This window comes from Mycotypha africana, assembly GCF_025528875.1.
Source record: "Mycotypha africana strain NRRL 2978 chromosome Unknown BDF20scaffold_11, whole genome shotgun sequence".
Classification (NCBI taxonomy): Eukaryota; Fungi; Mucoromycota; class Mucoromycetes; order Mucorales; family Mycotyphaceae; genus Mycotypha; species Mycotypha africana.
Window position 1 is genome coordinate 892,170 of NW_026515735.1, and position 17,747 is coordinate 909,916.

General features: G+C 37.7%; 6 protein-coding genes across 6 annotated transcripts; 2 read left to right on the forward strand and 4 right to left on the reverse strand.

Moving 5' to 3' along the window:
* Nucleotides 1–1,080: 1,080 nt before the first annotated feature.
* Nucleotides 1,081–1,441, forward strand: BDF20DRAFT_893688 (uncharacterized protein; the record flags this gene model as incomplete). The annotated part of the gene is made up of 2 exons (XM_053082366.1): nt 1,081–1,245; nt 1,309–1,441. Exons 1-2 carry the CDS (start codon nt 1,175–1,177, stop codon nt 1,439–1,441), a joined length of 204 nt encoding a protein of 67 aa, XP_052932426.1. The 5' UTR covers nt 1,081–1,174.
* A 2,635-nt stretch (nt 1,442–4,076) lies between these two features.
* On the reverse strand, nt 4,077–5,762 carry BDF20DRAFT_893694 (uncharacterized protein). The gene is given in 2 exon segments (XM_053082367.1): nt 4,077–4,097; nt 4,109–5,762. The coding sequence occupies 1 exon segment, from the start codon at nt 5,470–5,472 to the stop codon at nt 4,348–4,350; it is 1,125 nt and encodes a 374-aa protein (XP_052932427.1). The 5' UTR covers nt 5,473–5,762; the 3' UTR covers nt 4,077–4,097; nt 4,109–4,347.
* Nucleotides 5,763–6,361: 599 nt separating this feature from the next.
* Nucleotides 6,362–8,178, reverse strand: BDF20DRAFT_893709 (thioesterase-like superfamily-domain-containing protein). The gene is made up of 5 exons (XM_053082368.1): nt 7,943–8,178; nt 7,845–7,875; nt 6,968–7,682; nt 6,706–6,905; nt 6,362–6,628 (listed from the first exon to the last, which is right to left on the reverse strand). Exons 1-4 carry the CDS (start codon nt 8,042–8,044, stop codon nt 6,809–6,811), a joined length of 945 nt encoding a protein of 314 aa, XP_052932428.1. The 5' UTR covers nt 8,045–8,178; the 3' UTR covers nt 6,362–6,628; nt 6,706–6,808.
* A 1,285-nt stretch (nt 8,179–9,463) lies between these two features.
* Nucleotides 9,464–11,062, reverse strand: BDF20DRAFT_916581 (uncharacterized protein; the record flags this gene model as incomplete). Its single annotated transcript, XM_053084477.1, has 2 exons — nt 9,464–10,654; nt 10,724–11,062. 2 exons carry the CDS (start codon nt 11,060–11,062, stop codon nt 9,464–9,466), a joined length of 1,530 nt encoding a protein of 509 aa, XP_052932429.1.
* Nucleotides 11,063–11,257: 195 nt separating this feature from the next.
* On the reverse strand, nt 11,258–14,667 carry BDF20DRAFT_893724 (uncharacterized protein). Its single transcript, XM_053082369.1, has 8 exons — nt 14,595–14,667; nt 14,444–14,520; nt 14,187–14,354; nt 13,567–14,097; nt 13,304–13,483; nt 12,446–13,203; nt 11,767–12,374; nt 11,258–11,688 (listed from the first exon to the last, which is right to left on the reverse strand). Exons 1-8 carry the CDS (start codon nt 14,640–14,642, stop codon nt 11,581–11,583), a joined length of 2,478 nt encoding a protein of 825 aa, XP_052932430.1. The 5' UTR covers nt 14,643–14,667; the 3' UTR covers nt 11,258–11,580.
* A 206-nt stretch (nt 14,668–14,873) lies between these two features.
* BDF20DRAFT_826737 (CTLH/CRA C-terminal to lish motif domain-containing protein) lies at nt 14,874–16,426 on the forward strand (the record flags this gene model as incomplete). The annotated part of the gene is made up of 6 exons (XM_053078102.1): nt 14,874–14,927; nt 15,017–15,193; nt 15,261–15,473; nt 15,588–15,710; nt 15,794–15,979; nt 16,064–16,426. 6 exons carry the CDS (start codon nt 14,874–14,876, stop codon nt 16,424–16,426), a joined length of 1,116 nt encoding a protein of 371 aa, XP_052932431.1.
* Nucleotides 16,427–17,747: the final 1,321 nt, after the last annotated feature.

Sequence of the window (17,747 nt, forward strand, 5' to 3'; positions counted from 1 at the left end):
TCAAGAACAATTCTTTTCTTTTACGGAAGAATATTTCATCTGTATATTCGAGACAACATTGTATTAGTAATTGACTTTATTTAGGAATAAGATATTATAGTATTTGGATTTGATTAAATCAGATAACTTTACTCAGCAGATCAAACCACAATACATAAATCTAATCTACTTAAGCTATTATCTAACTTGTTGATCCCTTACTTTAACTCTTTACATTCTGACAGAATTCAATAAGACTGAAATGGAGATATCGGCAGAATTAAAGATGATTTATCCTATCCGTCCCATTAGTCATAATGAATCTGCCGAGGTATCGGTTAAAGGAACCGTTAGCCAGATCAGCTCATCACTTACCTTCTTATACCTATCCAATCGGTCAAGGCACCGCTCTAGCATGATTAACCGTGCTGTAGCAATTGGGTATGTCTTTTCTTTTATCATCAGGTCATCTTGTACCTAAGGGTCCCGATAGAAAAAGTTTTTTACAATATCCACAATATAAATAGAAGTACTTTTTTCCTACATGGTTTTTGTCTTCATTCTTTATCTGAATAAAAGAAGATAACTTGGTTTTCACAGATTTCCTCTTGTTTTCTTTTCTCTCTCTGTTCTTACTATAACATATACAACACTGCTTGACAATCTGATACACATCTACTTTGACACCCGCTTGCGGCTAAGATCTTATCATTCTCATGATAGTTTTAGTTCAGTTGTATTAATAGTTGAATACCCGTTAATAACCCCGTTTCTCATATAAAAGTATCATTCTCAACAAACTTGAATAAAGAGTATCTTTGTTGTGTCTGGTCATTTTACTGTCTTATTTTATTTTATAAGTGTTGTATCGATGAAGATATCACTGCTGAATATTACATAATAAAACAGAAGTACGCTTCGTTATTGATAGTTATAATTAAATGGCAGGTTACTTCACGTGCATGATCTATTGGTATTCAGTCTATAATTTACATTGATGATTGAAGTGACTTATCCAGTTTCTGTTAGCCTCTATAACTATTGCCTTATAGAGTGAGATGTCTTTATTTGCTATTCCACAGACATTATTCTATTCCAGACTCCACCTATTAAAGGTCGTAGAGGAGGTACACTAGATTCGGTAATCACTTTATTGTAAATTTATAATCTTCATTTCGATTATGGTAATTATTGAATGCCCATGTCGATTATATCCTCTTCTCTACTGGTTCCTATAATGGATGCTATTAGTATCATTCAGAACCAGTTTATATACCCAATCACTTGTTGTCCTATAGGGCAATCTTTATATTGACCGCTACTACTAAGTCCGACCAGTAAGGGTCGAGTTACACATTTCTGTTGCTCTCTTTCGGTGTTCCTGTCGCTGGTGTTTATTGGTCCTTTCTCCTGGTTACTAAGTCAAGTTACAAGATCAGTCAACATAGTCCATGGTGAATAAGCCTGTATACCCATTTCGTAAAAAATATAAATACCAGTTGATTCTGTTCATCTGAACGAACTTCATCTGAATTTTTTTGAAGAAAGAAATAAACTTGAACCTTCCAGAGTTTTCACAGACTTGTCACTTGTTTATTTCCTACTTTTATTCTATATTTTGATCTTACCGATCCAACAATAAGTCTTTTAAAGTAACTGGATATATCAAACTAGATCTGGATAAATAAAGAGGGGCCCTTTCCTGATCAATTAAAAAGCACTATTGTCGTATTTGAGGGTAGATGATATACAAATATTAAAGATATAATTCACTTTATGAAGGATAAAGATGAATTATATAATATTGCAAACCAGAAATAATTAGAAACTACATAAACTCGAATATATGAGTACCGTGAATTAAGTGTTGTGTTTAGTTGACAGCATCATATGAGATGTGGAGAACTCGTATACAAATTATACCAGATCCTCACACCTCATTACTGCTGAAATAATATAAAGTAGAGTAGGAAACGAATATAGAATAGGTGATGATTTCTTATACGAGATTAGCTACCTCGTATAAGGCTGAACAGGTTGTCAGTTAGGATATATAGTTTACTTATTTTACTGTAATACGTTACTATATGACATAGGATGTATAGTAGAATTAATATATGGACATGCAGGATATATTGATTCAACACCAAGGTATAATAGGTTATAAGTACTATTCTCTGCCTTCGGCATAAAGAATGATTACAAGATAATAGTTTGCGATCATCCTTTACAATAACTGTTCACTCAACTCAAACACCACGCACGAATACCATTTTCCTAATTAATACTATTTTCCTGCAAGCAGTGCTACATAATGGTTAGCATGAAAAATAGGTTAGTTGCATGATCACTAGATCGAGCCATGGATACGTTTACAAGTTCACCCGCTCCGGGTAGATGCGTAATCTCCTCAAGGGAGAATTCTATTCTTTTACGGTTCAGAAGACGTACGTCTTCTTTGAGTAGAATAACTCAGCTGTCAGTTTCTAAGTTCCGCAATGTGAAGAAGATATTTAAAATTTTGCAGTAGATATTTTTTCTTCTCTTGGAAAACTTGATTCAAAATAAAAACCTACTAGTTTGATCTCGTTAAGCTTTTTTTACTGTTGTAATTATAAGTGATATTTAACTCTACAAGTCGTCAAATACCACAATAAAGACACTTAAGTTCATAGTCATCGACTTACAACAGTTATAAATCTTTAATTAAGCAAATACAACAGTTATTATTTACCTTTTATCTTATAGTTAAAACTAGCGAATACCACAATAGTCCTGCTACACTTAATTAGTCCACCATAATCCGTAAAGTTATAAGATTTACATATTCCCCATCAAGTTCAAGAGTTATTAGATCTTATTGTTGAGTATGGCGTGTGTGCTAAACAAGCAGGCTTTTACAGTACATTAACGGAGCGATCAGCCCAGTGTTTCGTTGAAACCTACAACGATGAGAAGAAATGGATTGCGCGTGCTTTGGCCGAAAAAAAAGGGACGAAACGGAGGGAATGATATAAAGCTGGGGCCTAAGCATACATAATTCTTATGTTCACATCAAGAGAAATGATGGAGAGCCAGAATTGAAGATACCAGAGGGAACCATAAAAGTACGCACAAGAGCCGAACATTTTTTGCAGTTTATTGAGGGAGTTATGGATCCTGGATAAGCGTTGTATGCAGTGACGTAATATTATCATGAAAATGCTATCATTCATAGAACCGAAGAGACTCAGAGATGTATGCAAGAACGAGGCTATACTGTAGTATTTTTGCCTTCCTAGTCGCCCTTCCTAAACCCAATCAAATTGTTTTGCTCCTAGGTAAAGGCTGATGTAGGAAGGAATTGTGATATTTGCGGTTGTTCTATGCTTAGTGAACGCGACTTATAATTTGATATAAACTGTAAGGTGAAATGAGTCTCCTTTAGTCCTTTTATTATACACTGAAAATCAGAGAGGGGAGCGTTCACAGCAAACTGAATGTTTGTATTTAAAAGAGAAAAAATAAAAAAAAGTCCTCGTTCCTTAATTTCTCAGCCAGTAATAATGCAGCATTATATATGCGCATCTTTAGAAATACAATATGACGTGTGCAAGTGTTATTATGATTCTATGATCATAATAACGAGTCAAATGCTTGAAAGTGTGTCTAATTCGTCTTTATATATTATAGGAGGTATGGAAATACCACAGGAATTGCCTGCCACAAGCCGATAATGTCTCAAATAGAATTGTTCAAGCAAATAAGCTGATTAGCATTGAGAAATGCCAGAATTATATTAGACACTCTGCGCACTCTGCGTCATTTTTTGAATTAGCCAATAAGATAGCAGCGTTGGGGCCAAATTGGGGCCAAATTGAACAATTTAAGGAGTCAGTCTTCCGCATATTTAGCCAATAAGATAGCAGCGTTGGGGCCAAATTGGAAAATAAATTGTAAAATAAATAATTATAGATTCAGTCTTCCGCATATTTAGCCAATAAGATAGCGTCGCGTTGGGGCCAAATTGGAGAGTCGCGTTGGGGCCAAATTGGGGCCAAATTGAGCAATTTAAGGAAGACTGAAAGAGTCAGTCTTCCGCATATTTAGCCAATAAGATAGCAGCGTTGGGGCCAAATTGGGGCCAAATTGAGCGCATATTTAGCCAATAAGATAGCAGCGTTGGGGCCAAATTGAGCGCATATTTAGCCAATAAGATAGCAGCGTTGGGGCCAAATTGGGGCCAAAATTAGCTAACTATTTTATTGATGGTATTGATGTTGATATTGATAATGGCAGAATAACATAACTGAATCGCCATGTTATATAAAACTTAAACAGAAATAAAATTATTTTATCAATCCCAGAATACGCACTTCCATGGTCATCTCAAACAGATAGAGGCTCAACCGTTCCAATAATCCCATTAAGAACATGAAGTCCTCTCTCTTCATCTTTAACCTCAATGACACCTGAGCTTTCCTTCATGACTGTTTCCAGGATAACTTCCTGCTCCCGAAGCGAAACAAAAAGATACGCGACGAGTTCAAATACTTGCATCCATAAATGACATTTGTTAAAGGAAGAGGGGATGTCTACAGATCGTATTTCCTTTTGAATATAACTGCCAACATTATCAGGGTCCAACATTGTTATAGAAAGAGTAATTGTTGTGCATACACACTGTAGAGAATAAGAGACGACAGAACAAAGACTAGGAAATGATGCAGTGGCATGGCGTCGTAAGAATGACGTGAGGATTTCTATCGATGCGTATAACGTCTTGATTGTGTCGTCTTGGGTGTGAAGTACGTTTTCTTTTAGTGTGCTACTGCTTGATCCTTCCATCACCAGACGACTGCAGCCATTAATATCATAGCCAACGCCGTCATGGTATTTGATAGGTGTAGTTCGCATCCATGTATCTGGATCAATGGTGAATTCGACATGCTCTTCTGTAGGAATCTCGCACCACTGGAATCCAAGTAACTGGCTCTGGTCACCGAATGTTTGAAAAATGGGTATTACACGGTCAATCCAATACGAACGCTCATTTTTCGGTTGGTAAAAGGCATTTCGATGACATTTATTGCAATAATCTGTTAATACAAATTGAATGGTTTTTAAAAGAATTGCATCGTCAGTTGCAATGATATCTGGCTGGGTAAACGTCCAAAGAAAATGAGGTAAGCTCGCCAATTCCGTCTCCAACGCTTGCTTTAGCATTAAGTATGCTACCGGGAATTGTTTTAATGAGACGTGGTTGGTTTGATCCATTAACTGCTGAATTGCGAAACGTCTATGATCAGGGGACAAATGCACATTATACGGACTAATTATAGTTGCTATGGAAGACAAGGTGGATATACTCTCAGTCGTAATTTTTGGCCGTTTGGGCGTATGTAAGAATGAAGTGGCATCACGGAAGAGAAAGGTATCTTTCCTTGTTTTTATGGGAATACTAGCAATATCATGTTGTTGTTGCATTTTATGAGACGGTATATGGGCCTTCATCCAACTAAGTTCAGAATGGTAAGTCCAGCATGATGGACAAGCATAATGTTGAATTGCGTTTGGTGTATTCTTATCCACAAGGGTTTTCCCACTTAGATCGTAATATGCTGTCTTAGGTCTGGAGGGTAATGGTATTTGATGATTGCTCGTGATGTGTCGTCGTAATCCAGACGGAAAGTGAAACTCCTTTTCACATACGTGACAAACGTGGCTGCCATGGCAATAGAGGAAGTTGGCTTTTGGTTAGGTCCCGTTGGTCCATTTTGGCCCCAAATTGGCCCCAACGCGGCTTTCTGATTGGATAAATATCTGTACTCCTTAGGGACTCTTTGATTGGCTTATTTGAGCCACTCGGTTCACATTCGGTGGCTAAGGCTTTGTATTCTTTTTTTTTTAGATAATTTTATTTAAGATAATTCAGTCAAACATCGCTGAGGGGTGGAGCATGGAGAGGAAAAGACAAATTCTATGATGGGTGATTAGTCGTAAGGCAGCCGCTTCCTGCAAGAGCTGCGAGCTAAGGCTTTGTACTGTATTCTTTAGCAATAGTTAGCGAACTTTGGCCCCAATTTGATCCCAACGTGGTTTTTTGATTGGCTAGGTTGAGCCACTCGGTGTTTACGGGGCCAAATTAGGGCCAACGCTGTTTTCTGATTGGCTTTATCTATTTATCTGACGGGACTCTTTAAGGTTGCTAAGGCTCTATTCCCAGTAGCCCTTGAAACTACCACAAAATAATTATGCACTTTGTGCCTTTTTATTTGAACAAAAAGTAAAATGTGAATCGGTAAGGTTTCTTTCCAACCATCTGCAAATTATTTCATGTACACAAGATATTCATGTTTCTAAAATGTGGGGAATATCTTGATTCTACTTCAAATGGTTAAAAGTCGGTGTCGTTGCTTTATTCATGGTAGTATGCAATCTGCGTCTGCGTTCTGGCATCGGCTACACCACCTTTACTCCATAATGGCACGCACATCGCGTGGATGAATTTGCGAGCGTTATACTTGCTACCATGAATTGTATATTGCTCTCAATTGATCGATGAAGATAGCTATTTTATTTGTCCTCAAGTAAGAGTTAGAAAGAAGGACGTACAACTTATAAATGTTCATGTCCAGATCTATTTAGATAAATTATTCTCTGACGAAGCCTGTATTCTTTTTAACCCCACATTCACTAACAAAATATTAACAATTTTCTAAGTGATATGGCTATCAATAAACTTACTGTGGCATGATACAATCAATACTATGCATATGGCTATTATCTATAGATTTAAACGCCTATAGCCAGCAAAATTCTGCTATGCAAAAGCGATGTCTATCTATTTTTAAAGTTTGGATTTATCGTTCAACATCTTTTGTCGTCTTTGAACAGCATCTGAATTCTTCGAGTTTCGGCTCCAGGGGACTATCAAGCATTGGTGTCTGAATATTGTAGCTCATTAGTGTTGATTTTTCTAAAGACTAGTGCAATGCTTTATAACTACCTTGTGGTCGCAACGATTTCGTTATTTTCATTCCAGATTTCACCATCAATGTCAAATCTACCATTGATAATGTGAGGTGCCACGAAATGGGCAAGCACTTCTTTCCCTGTAGGCCTCTTCTTGAATTGTACTTCTAGTTGCATGGTAGGACACCATACTAAACCGCCCAGAACTGATGGTCCCAATAACGAAGGCGGTGTCACGAACATATCGCATAGATAAGGAATGGATTTGAAGTCAATATTCCTTCCATCTGAAAATTCCACAGTTTGTATGATCTCCGGTTTGCCAGGTTGTTTGTCGTTTCTAGGAAAAGTAGTTGCATCGATCGTTGTTTTGAGAAACTCACCCATGAAGGCATAGTGGTAAGGTTCTATATACTCTTTAGAGGGAGCAATAGGATTTCTATAAAATGAAGTAACACCTTTTTCACTGTCCATGTTGCCGATAGTAAAAATGCAGTGTAATTTGACAAGCCATTCAGCAGATTTATATGCTTTTATATCTCTTAATGGTGTCAAATCTTTCTTTTGTTTCAAGAGCGCTCGGACGACACAATACCCCTTTTTACTCATTTTGAGTTCCTCTATTTCGACAATGAGAGGACCAGGAATAGTTTTGCTGAAGTAAAAGCAGTTAAGGGCAACAAGGTCTTTCTGATAGTTGTCTGAAAAGTGTTGAAGTACACTATCGGTAACAATACTGGCAATGTAACCTTTGCACGTACAATATTACTTTGTAAATATTTCGTTATAAGTTTCAGGTACGAGACCGAAATGTATCAGTTCTATAACTGTACGCTACCTCCCTAAGAGAAAGATGTATCATGCAAATTATCATTAGTAAAAGCCTGACCAATCCGTTTTAAAGGTGAAACTTACATGAGGAACATCTCCAATACACCATTGCTGCGTTCAGGTACAATTTTAAGTGATCAACTTGAACACTCTAACTTTGTATAATCCTTGGACTTACATTACTAGCGATTCCTGTAAAAATAATCGATTCCGTATCAGTTTTACCAAGGAGCTCAGTTTTGGTTGCCTGATCAAAGTGAGACAACTTCGTTGGTATCATTTGATAGTTTCAATTGAAAAGGGGAAAATTGGAGAGCCTATTTAAGTCTTGTTACGATTGACAAATGATTTTAAACTCAATGGGTGATAAAGTGGACGTAAAAAAGAATAGCTGGGCAGTTAAAAATGGGCACCTCTAATAGTAGGTGGACACCGGTGTCCATAGTTATTTCCTTTATGTCCACTTTATTACAGGTGCCCATTTTTAAATTCTGGCACCGGTGTCCACCTACTATTAGAGGTGCCCAATTTCACATTCTGGCACCAGTGCCCAGCTAATGAGAAAAAAGATAGTGTATTGATATTAGTGGGTATAAAGCCAGTCTAGCAAAGGCTGTCCTAATGTCCTGACGGGGTATGCTGCTATGTTACAGCAATCGTTTTCCTTCTTCAATAATCAATGCTACTGCAAGGAATCCGTCTTATCCTTTTCAAGTAGTCAGTATCATTCTCGTTTCTTTAACATTATATATAGTCGATTAAAGAAGATGCTCCTTGCCATTTATTAGGAACAACTGCCATCAAAACTAGAGAAATCCGCCAATTTTACTTTTTACTAATGTTCCTTTCATTGGACTGATTTAGTCTACTACAAAATAAAAAAAGCTGAAGATTAGTAGTGATATAATGCTAGCGTTGAAGGGATGTAAATATCGTTATAGTAAGTCAAGAAAGGCCTTATTAACTTATTATCGAGGAGCGCACTTTTTTATTGATACCAATGATAGAAGTGTTTCTTGATCCTTGAATTCCTTATTTCTAGGCTATATTCATAGCCCTATCTCTATTTTCATTGTATGTATTATGGGTTTCTAGAAAAATTATAAAGAACAGGAATAATCACTGCTGTAAGCTTCACATCATATCAGCATCTATTTGTTGCTTTGGAATCTCACTATTTCAATTTAAAGATATGGTGCGTATTGGTTTCCAAACTTTGGCCCACTTTTATTTTTGTACAGATATACTTCTCAACTCGGCCAGGTAGAGCAATGTATTTACATCACTGTATGTTTAGTATTCGTAACAAAAGTGTCCAACACTTTATTGGTTGTCCCCCGTTTTTAACTATCCCACTTCTTGGAACAAGTCCCAGATTTTTTCAGCTGTCTCAAATTTTGTTCTAAACAGCCCAAGGAAGATTGTTTTGTTTCCCAATCGATTTTCTTCAGCCTTACTACAGCCAAAACCTTAATCTGCAGGGCAGCATAACAAACAAAAGACGAAAACTGAAAACTATAATAAATCTTCAAACACAGAGGAAGCGACACGTCTTACCAAGCAAAGGTTATATAATAATACGCTGTTTTATTGTTAGCAAATGCGGGATGGAAAGCAATAATACAAATGTGTATAAAAATGTGAAACAAAATTATGCAAAAAAATGAAAGAATATAATGTACTTTGTTCTTCTTTTTCTTTAAGCATCAGCTAATAAAGCAGTGCCAAGTTGTTTAAAGTTGAAAGCATGACTAGTCAAGTTGTTATTGTTGTCTTTGTTATCTTTGTTAGGTTTGATGAAAAGAGGGTTCTTGGAAAATGAAAGGCGAATACCACCTTTAATAGAACTGGACAAAAGATGGCCTTGGTTTTCAGTCATAGCCATTGCAGCATATAATACGTCTTCAAATTCAACAAAGCACATGGGTCCTTGAGGTTTCTGACGGAAACACATACGCTTATAGCCTTCGCAATGTGAAAACAAAGATCGCAGTTCATCTTCACTTGTAGTAGGTGGTAAGTTACCGACATAAAGTGTATTACATGGTGGATTCTGGTCAGCTGGGTTTGTGCTTGGACGGCCAGAAGACGACGATACACTAGCTGATCTCTTGAATGTCAAATCTGCTACTGCGGACGGAGGCTGTAATGAGCATCTGCGATTGCTGATAGATAAGAAATCATCTGCACCAAATAGTCCAGTGTTACTTTGTGGTTGAAAACAGGAGAGGGTAGAGAAGAAGTCATTGTTTGTCGATGGGGTTGACTTTGAAAGATAACTGAAGGGGTCATTGTCATCAGTAATATTGAAAGATTTGGAAAAGAAGTTGAAAGGATGTAAAATGTCATTCTTGCTATTGATAGCTGTCGAGGATGTTGTAATCTTACTGCTCAAATTTTGGCCATCAAAAGACTGTGAACGAATACCAAACAAAGGCTCACCGAAGGAAGGTGCATCAGATGTTGGTAAAAGGGGATCATTCAAAAGTGGGTCATTCTTATAGTCTGCAGGTGATAACAAATCACTGGGAAGAGGTGAGAATCCTTCCAGTCCAGAGCATGAGTTGTCATTGATAGCTGAGAAAGGTGAAAGTAAATCCTTCTGCTGGGGCTGTGGTTGACTCAGTCTTCTGGGAGAAGCTGCTTGTGCAGCCAACTGGGATGTCGGTAAGTCTGGCGTCAAAAATAAAGATGCTGATGGTTGTAAGTTAGATTCATATGGTGTTGAAATACTAGTGGTAGGGATACTGGAGTTACGCTTGATATGCAAATTCTTTTTCGCCATTTCTGCCTTTAGAATAGAACCTTTCTCCATGTCAACCTTTTTACCATTCATTTGATTGGCGGCGTCCATAGCTTCTTTACGCGTATGGAATTTAGCAAAGCCGATCTATCGTTAAGCTATTTTGTCAACTTACAAGCTTATCTAATAGTTTTTTTTTTTAGTTTTTTTTTTTACCATTTGCTTTTTATTCATGTTATTAAAAGAGACTAAATCTTGATCATCTTGTTGTTCCTTACAGTGCCACTTCAAAGAAGCACCTTCGAAACCTTTCGAGAACAAAAACATGTTTTGGAACTCTCTTTCTTGCATATCATCGGGAAATCCAACGACGAAAATTGTTGTAACTTTGTCAACAGCTGTCAAAGGGGGGGATGAGATCGTGGAAGACGCAGATGATTCAGCAGGGCTGTCACTTACGCTAGAAGTGACTCTAGTAGACGTAGCCAAAGGATGTAGATCGTTATCATCTTGCATTGTATGAAGTGAATCCTGTGGTTCAGTGCTAGTTGTCATTTGTTGTTTGAATTTTCTACAAAGCAATAGTTAAAGAAAGAAAGAAAAGGTGAAGGGGTATGGAGATGTATTTATTCTTCCATCCATTTTGATACTTTCGTTACTGAATTAGGATAGTTTTTCTCTTTTTCTTTTTTTTTCAGCAGTTTTAAAAGGCAGAAATTTCTAAAAAAAAAAAAGAGCATTCTTAGCTCACCAAATATTCAACATTTAACTACGTAAAAGAAGTGTATTTATTCAATCAAAACTGAAACGTAAACTAGCTAGCAGGTAAAGCGACCATACTGGATGGGTTGTAGAAAGACAATTACAAAGGATAAGTTGTATCTCTATTTCCCTTTTGGGAATCCAAGGGTATCTCAATCTCCACCTGAGGAAATTCAACGGCAGCAAAAAGGGGGCTCCCCAAGGCTTTGTCATCTTTGCTGGCATAACAACATCATGATACAAATTTATGCTGTCCTGCTTCAATGAGATGCCTCTTACTGACAATAACGCTCTGTTGATATCTTCGATTATCATTGTTGATCTTTCGTATCCTTCTGATGACGCTGCTTACCCGCCAAACCAACTCTTTCCTGTTTCTTTGAGGTAGTTTTCGCTAAACCCTTATGCTTGTGAGGATCCTAATGATGAAAAGATGACAGTCAGTTTTTCAGTAACAATAATAAGAAGATAGTTTCCTGTCATGGTTAAATACTTACTCTTCGACTCATGCTAGCTTTGTCTCTGACACCTTTGCCACCTTCCCAAAAGGCTCCTTTCATGGGTTGCTTCTCGAATTCCTGACCACACGCACAAGGCTTTCCAGTGTGAAATGATTGTTCTCTTGAACATAAACCACACACAAATCTCTTTGCTATCTCAGCAACATGATCTGTCTGGCTGTCATGGCAAATGTCACAGGGGTATAACTTATTGCAGCATGAAAAGCGAAACCATCGTTTCGATTTCCGATAATGAGCACAAGTACCTTGATTAGGTAATGGTTCCCCCACGGTCAAAGACGCTTCTTTATCTTTCTTTTTTCTCTTGAGTTTCAAAATTTGTTCTTCGTTGGCTCTAAGTCTCTCTCCACCTTCGCTGCCGATCTTGACAAATTTGTACTCGCCGAGGTTACACGTCATTTTAGCATGACAGGAGAAACAATGGATGGTTTTAGGAGGATCATGTGGGGATAATTTTAAAGTTGAGGGCATATCGGCCATGCAAGAACCACAGGTGCCAATAAAGGCTGAAGGCAACAAGTCGTAAGCAGTACATCCAGCGAGCTGGAGTAAACCGAGAGTTTTAGCGCCTTGATGAATAAATTCTTTGATGAAACAAGAAAAAAAGTCAACGTACATGCATAAGCACAAATAAAAAAAAATGACATATACTCACCACCGAGGAATTTAATACCCAAGACAGAGGAACAAGTTGGACAAGTGGTCCATCTTTCAGTTTTCGAGGTCGCCGTAGCGTTTGTGGAAGAAGAAGGTTCTGCCGATGCTAATGGAGTGGGATCTACCTCTGGTTTAATATTCTCCACTTCCACTGTATCTTTACAGCGCGCACATTTGACCATAATATGTAACAAAGTACAACGGAAGAGTGAGATATTCTCCATTCTTGGATCTTCTAGGCGAATTTCGGTGCCTCTACGAACTGTTGCTTGGGCTAAGCTCACAACTGTTTTCGTGCTGCTATCTTGTTGCGGTTCTTTATCCTTTTCTAATTCTTCGTCCTCAGACGAACTTTCATCGTCAGCTGTAGTCTCTTCCTGTTCATCACTTGTGGATTGCTCCATATCGACGAAGCTGGGATCATTGACGATAATAACGTTGTTCTTTTTGGAGTAAAGATCATCTTCGTCAAAAAGCGACATTACTTTCCTTGATGATTTGTTGGCTGTTGCCGATGGTTGCTGCTGATTTATAGGTTGGCTTTGTTCACTTTGTTGCAGCGCTAAGGAACTACTACGCCTATTTTGTTGCTGAGCTGCAGCTAGTTTGTCAACCTCTTCCTGTTCTTCAGATTTGCGTACAGGCGGTGTGCTAATCAATTGTTCTAAATGACGGTTCAGCCAATTCAGATTCTCAAAAAGAGTTAGGTTGTTCGTTTCGATCTCTAAATGTTCGTTGAAGCCAGAAACAATCCAGCTTTATGTCCCATCGGTAATAATTGAAACAGAATGGATTACACATCAGTATAGATAGGATAAAGTTTTACATAAGCAAGAAAATGCCATGTTCATGTTACCTTTCTCTGGTTTTATCTATATTCTTGTTGTCTAATTCAATCTTGCTTGGAATCAAAGGGTACAATTCAGGAATAATATATTTGATCGCCAATTCTTTCCCTCCAAGTAAAAGCTCATGAGTAAACTCCGGATCGTTGATTGTCATCGTGAGTGCGACTATAGTATCTGCCGATTTCGTTCTACATAGTATTGCAGCCATGAATATCAGTCGAAACACGTCCTTTTCCCCCAAAAAAGCACCAGACAAATAGGATGCGTTTACCTGATGAGTCTATAACTGTTACAGAAACGATGTTGAAGCTGCCTCAATTCCCGTGCACGTTTTTCTGCAGCTTCAGCAAGTTGTTCAGCAGAGAAGTTGTGTTTTTTGATCGTATCTTTATTGTTTTTATAAGTTTGATTGCTAGCATCAGTTGTGGTATTTGATGCTTCGGTAGCAGTGGCATTGGCTTGCTCCATTATTGGTATAGCGGAACTTGAAATTACAGATGTAGATGCTCTGCTACTGCTGCGGTCAGGTGTAGCTTCCGCAGAAGGTTTGACAGATTGCTGGTGTCCTTGATGCTGTTGCTGCGCTGATGCTACTGCTGCGGTTACCGGGACCTTTGACATCTGTTCTTCGACATTTGGTGTAGAATGTCGCTTATGGGAAACAAAGCGTACAGTTGGTGCTGGTGCTTGTTGTAATAATGTCTCTAGGTTTCGATCCAACCAATTCATCTGCCTCACAAGAGTTTGGTGGACTGCTGAATTAGAAGGGGTTACTTTTTCAGCATAACCTCTCTCAACATTCCTGGAATGTGAATTGAAAGAAAGTATGAGTGAGCCGTGATAAGTTGCTTGTCAGCAAACTGTCAAAATAGTTAATGTTCGTGTTATTACACTGCAAAGCCTTTGGGTATATCTGAATTCAGTACTTGAATCGTACAAGCTTGCTTGGGATACTCTTTTGGTACAGTAATTTGTAACTGCAAAGCATCAATATCGTAAGGGAAGTCGGGATCTGAGGGTTTTACAGCGAGTCTAATCAACGTTTTCTGGTCGTCATCACTGAAAAAGAAAGGCATATCGAAAAGAAAGTATGAATAAGACCACAGTACAGTAAACTCGGTATCATTAAAGTATAATCCAATGGGTACCTGACTAGACGGTAAGTAGACTTATATCGAGTTTCCAATTGAATCAACTCGAGCTTTCTTTTATCTTGATTAGAAGCCTGTTAAAACAGAGAATGTGTTAATGAAATAAAAATCTTTTACTGATTTCCTAAAATTGATGTATTCATTTTACAGTTGGCTGAGGCTTCTTCGCAGCAGGTCGAATGGGTTTGTCGGCCATGTTCGAATGTATCGCAGGATATATGTTAGAATGTATAAATGGAAAAAAAAAAAGAACAAAAAAATTATGCTGTCCCTTTTAAATGCTGTTGAATGTTCATTCGCTTCGTGACTGAGTTTGAGAATTTGCTGCATTGATTACACAAATTTGAGGATAGCACCCTTTTACTTATTTCTTTTACATTTTTTGGGGAATTTTTCTACTACTTTCTTGACATCTTTAACAAACAAAATGAACACCATTAAAGCAGACCAAATAATTGAGCTGGAACCCTCTTTCATCAAGGTATGCTTTGTCTTATTTTTGTAGCAAAACGAATAACAAGAGAGTTATGATATTCATTTCAAATAAACTTGACTGGTGTATTCCCCCAGGTACCATACGAACAAATACGTAAATCATTTCGTTCCCAGTACAAACACATCGAGAAAGATACAGTTTATATGCAAGAGAAAATAGAAAGTAGCATAAGGAATAGTGAGCTGTCTGTCGAAAAGGGGATAGAGACACTTGCTGATATAAGAAAGCATGTAGACAAATTATCACGGAGAGTATGTTTTTGTTATCGCTCTTCTACAGTCTCACAGCAAGTAGTAACAGGCTTTCTATCCTTAATAGTTACAAAAATTTAAAGAATTGGATGCAGTGCAAATAAACAAGATAGAAAAGCGAATTAAGAATTTATTGGAAATTGAAGAAGTGACTAGCCCTACTGCACCAGAATTTACAGCGTGGTGTAAAACTCGATTGCATAGAGTGATAGTGGATTACTTACTCAGAGAAGGGCTAACAGGGACTGCACAGAGAGTAGCAAAAGAAAGCCACATTGAGGTATGGGTTTATGATTACAAAGAAAATGCTTCTCCTTATAAGTGAACAAAAGATTGCTTTGAAGCCTTACCATGAGTTGTTTCTTTTTTTTTTTTTTTGCTATTTCAATATCAGGATATGGTTGATATAGACTTATTTACTCAAGCAGAAAAGATTGAGCAGGCCTTAAGAAACCACAGCTGTAAGGAATGTCTTGCATGGTGCACAGAAAATAAATCTAACTTAAGGAAAATGAGGGTATCTGTCGTTTATTAGCAAAAAAAGTCGTAAACCCTGATACAACTAACAGAAGGAACGATCGGTTTCTTAATTATACTTAGAGCACTTTAGAATTCAATTTACGACTGCAGGAACATATTGAATTAGCTAGAGGAAATAAAGGTTTAGAAGCAATTACTTACGCTCAGAAGTATTTGACACCATGGAACGCAACTGAGCATAAAAGAATTGGTCAAGCGATGGGGTTGTTGGCCTACAGCAGTGATACTCAGTGTCAGCCATATAAGGTAAGAAATATCCATGACTTTTATTTCGATTTCTTAAAGAAAGAAAGACTCAATGATGTCTCAAAACTTGGATTGTGAAAAAAGGATCTTTATGATCATGCTAGATGGCAAGAATTGATTGACCAGTTCCGAACAGATAATTTTGCCTTATGCTCGCTTACATCACATCCACTTTTATCAATCACTTTACAAGCCGGTCTATCAGCACTCAAAACCCCTCAATGTTACGTGCCAGAAGACCAAAATGTCAACTGTCCTATATGTGATAATCAAACACTAGGAAATTTGGCTGAAAAGCTTCCATTGAGCCACCATGTAAATTCAACCATTGTATGTCGAATCAGCGGTAAAATCATGAACGAAGACAATCCACCGATGCTTTTACCCAATGGCAGAGTTTACAGTCTCCATGTAAGTGTGTGTAAGTCTAATAGAAGTGGAGTTTAAACATAGAAATTCTAAGTTGCTTTTACTTCTTATGGTAAATAGGCATTACAAGATATGGCGGCTAAATTTGAAGGGAAGTTAACTTGTCCCAGAACAGGAGATGTTTATACAATGGAAGATCTGAAGAAGGTCTTCATTTCCTAGGAAGCCGACAAAAAAATAAAAATAGAAACACTCTCCGGTGCTGCATTTTGTGGGGTTTTTCCGTTTTTCTTGACGTTGCATAAGCATCTTACGGTATTTTTTCACGTTCAATCTGTGTACAACGTGCAAATCATTTGATATGCAAAAAATTGAGAAAAGGGTTCATATGAGCATTTTTACTACGGTTACTGCCGTGTGTTCATGATTTGATGTCTGTTAAAAAAATCTTGTAGGGGTATTTTCTCCAATCTTATGCAGTTTGGATGATTTTCTATTTTTTTTTACAACCCGCAGTTTTTCCATTTAACTTTTCTATTTCACTGAACCATTTCCGTGTCTTGTGTTGTTGATTTCTGTTTCTTCTTTTTCTTCGACCTTTCTTTCTTCTTGCTGTAACTGACTATAAAAGCATGCCACCAATTATACTGAGAATTGAAGGAAATGAGTCAAATCTTCCATTTTCTAATTTAGACCAAGATGAGTTATCAAAAACTTGGAGAGTTTGTACAAAAGTAAAAGACTCACTGGAGAATGGTTCTAGACTCGAGAATTTGTCTTGGAGGTTATGGTTCATGCACAATGTTGCGTACGCAAACGATATCAAGTCAAACACCTCGAAGAGTATGAAAACCTCGAGGCATAGAAGAGCGGTAGACCTGACACTACCCATTGAAAAAACCAGTGAAGATATGACTAAGGAGCCACTGCAGCAGCAGCAGCAGCAGCAACTACAACAACAACAACAGCCACTACCATCTCAACAAAAGCGGCAGCAGTCTACCCCACAACAGCAACTACAACAACAACAACAACCACCACAAATTAGCATAGTGCCGTCCTCAACAAACGAACCTACCGAATCAGTGCTGAATTATTCGTTGGATGATATAAAGCCACTAGGGACCGAGAATTTTATACTTAATCAATTTACGTCTGATCAAGAGGGTGATCAAATAATAGAGTTAAAGGACATATTTCCTTTGAATGATATGCAGGAATTCATGTATCCCATCTATGGAGAGAATCCGACGGCAACGACAGCGGATGTTCAATTTGCAAGCAACAACACAGACTCAACATCTCCAAGTTTTATACCAGCTTACTATAACAATTCAGCATCTCCTTCGATGGCTTGGGAACCAACGCATACTGATATGAGCAATCAAAGTCCAGTAAT

Coding starts and splice junctions, on each gene's coding strand:
- BDF20DRAFT_893724 (XM_053082369.1), bottom strand. CDS start 14,642: ATGGCCGACAAACCCATTCGACCTGCTGCGAAGAAGCCTCAGCCAACT. Junction 14,521..14,594: donor CGAAGAAGCCTCAGCCAACT/GTAAAATGAATA, acceptor CTGTTTTAACAG/GCTTCTAATCAAGATAAAAG. Junction 13,204..13,303: donor ATAGATAAAACCAGAGAAAG/GTAACATGAACA, acceptor TGGGACATAAAG/CTGGATTGTTTCTGGCTTCA.
- BDF20DRAFT_893709 (XM_053082368.1), bottom strand. CDS start 8,044: ATGATACCAACGAAGTTGTCTCACTTTGATCAGGCAACCAAAACTGAG. Junction 7,876..7,942: donor TTACAGGAATCGCTAGTAAT/GTAAGTCCAAGG, acceptor ACCTGAACGCAG/CAATGGTGTATTGGAGATGT. Junction 6,906..6,967: donor GAAATCGTTGCGACCACAAG/GTAGTTATAAAG, acceptor TACAATATTCAG/ACACCAATGCTTGATAGTCC.
- BDF20DRAFT_893694 (XM_053082367.1), bottom strand. CDS start 5,472: ATGAAGGCCCATATACCGTCTCATAAAATGCAACAACAACATGATATT.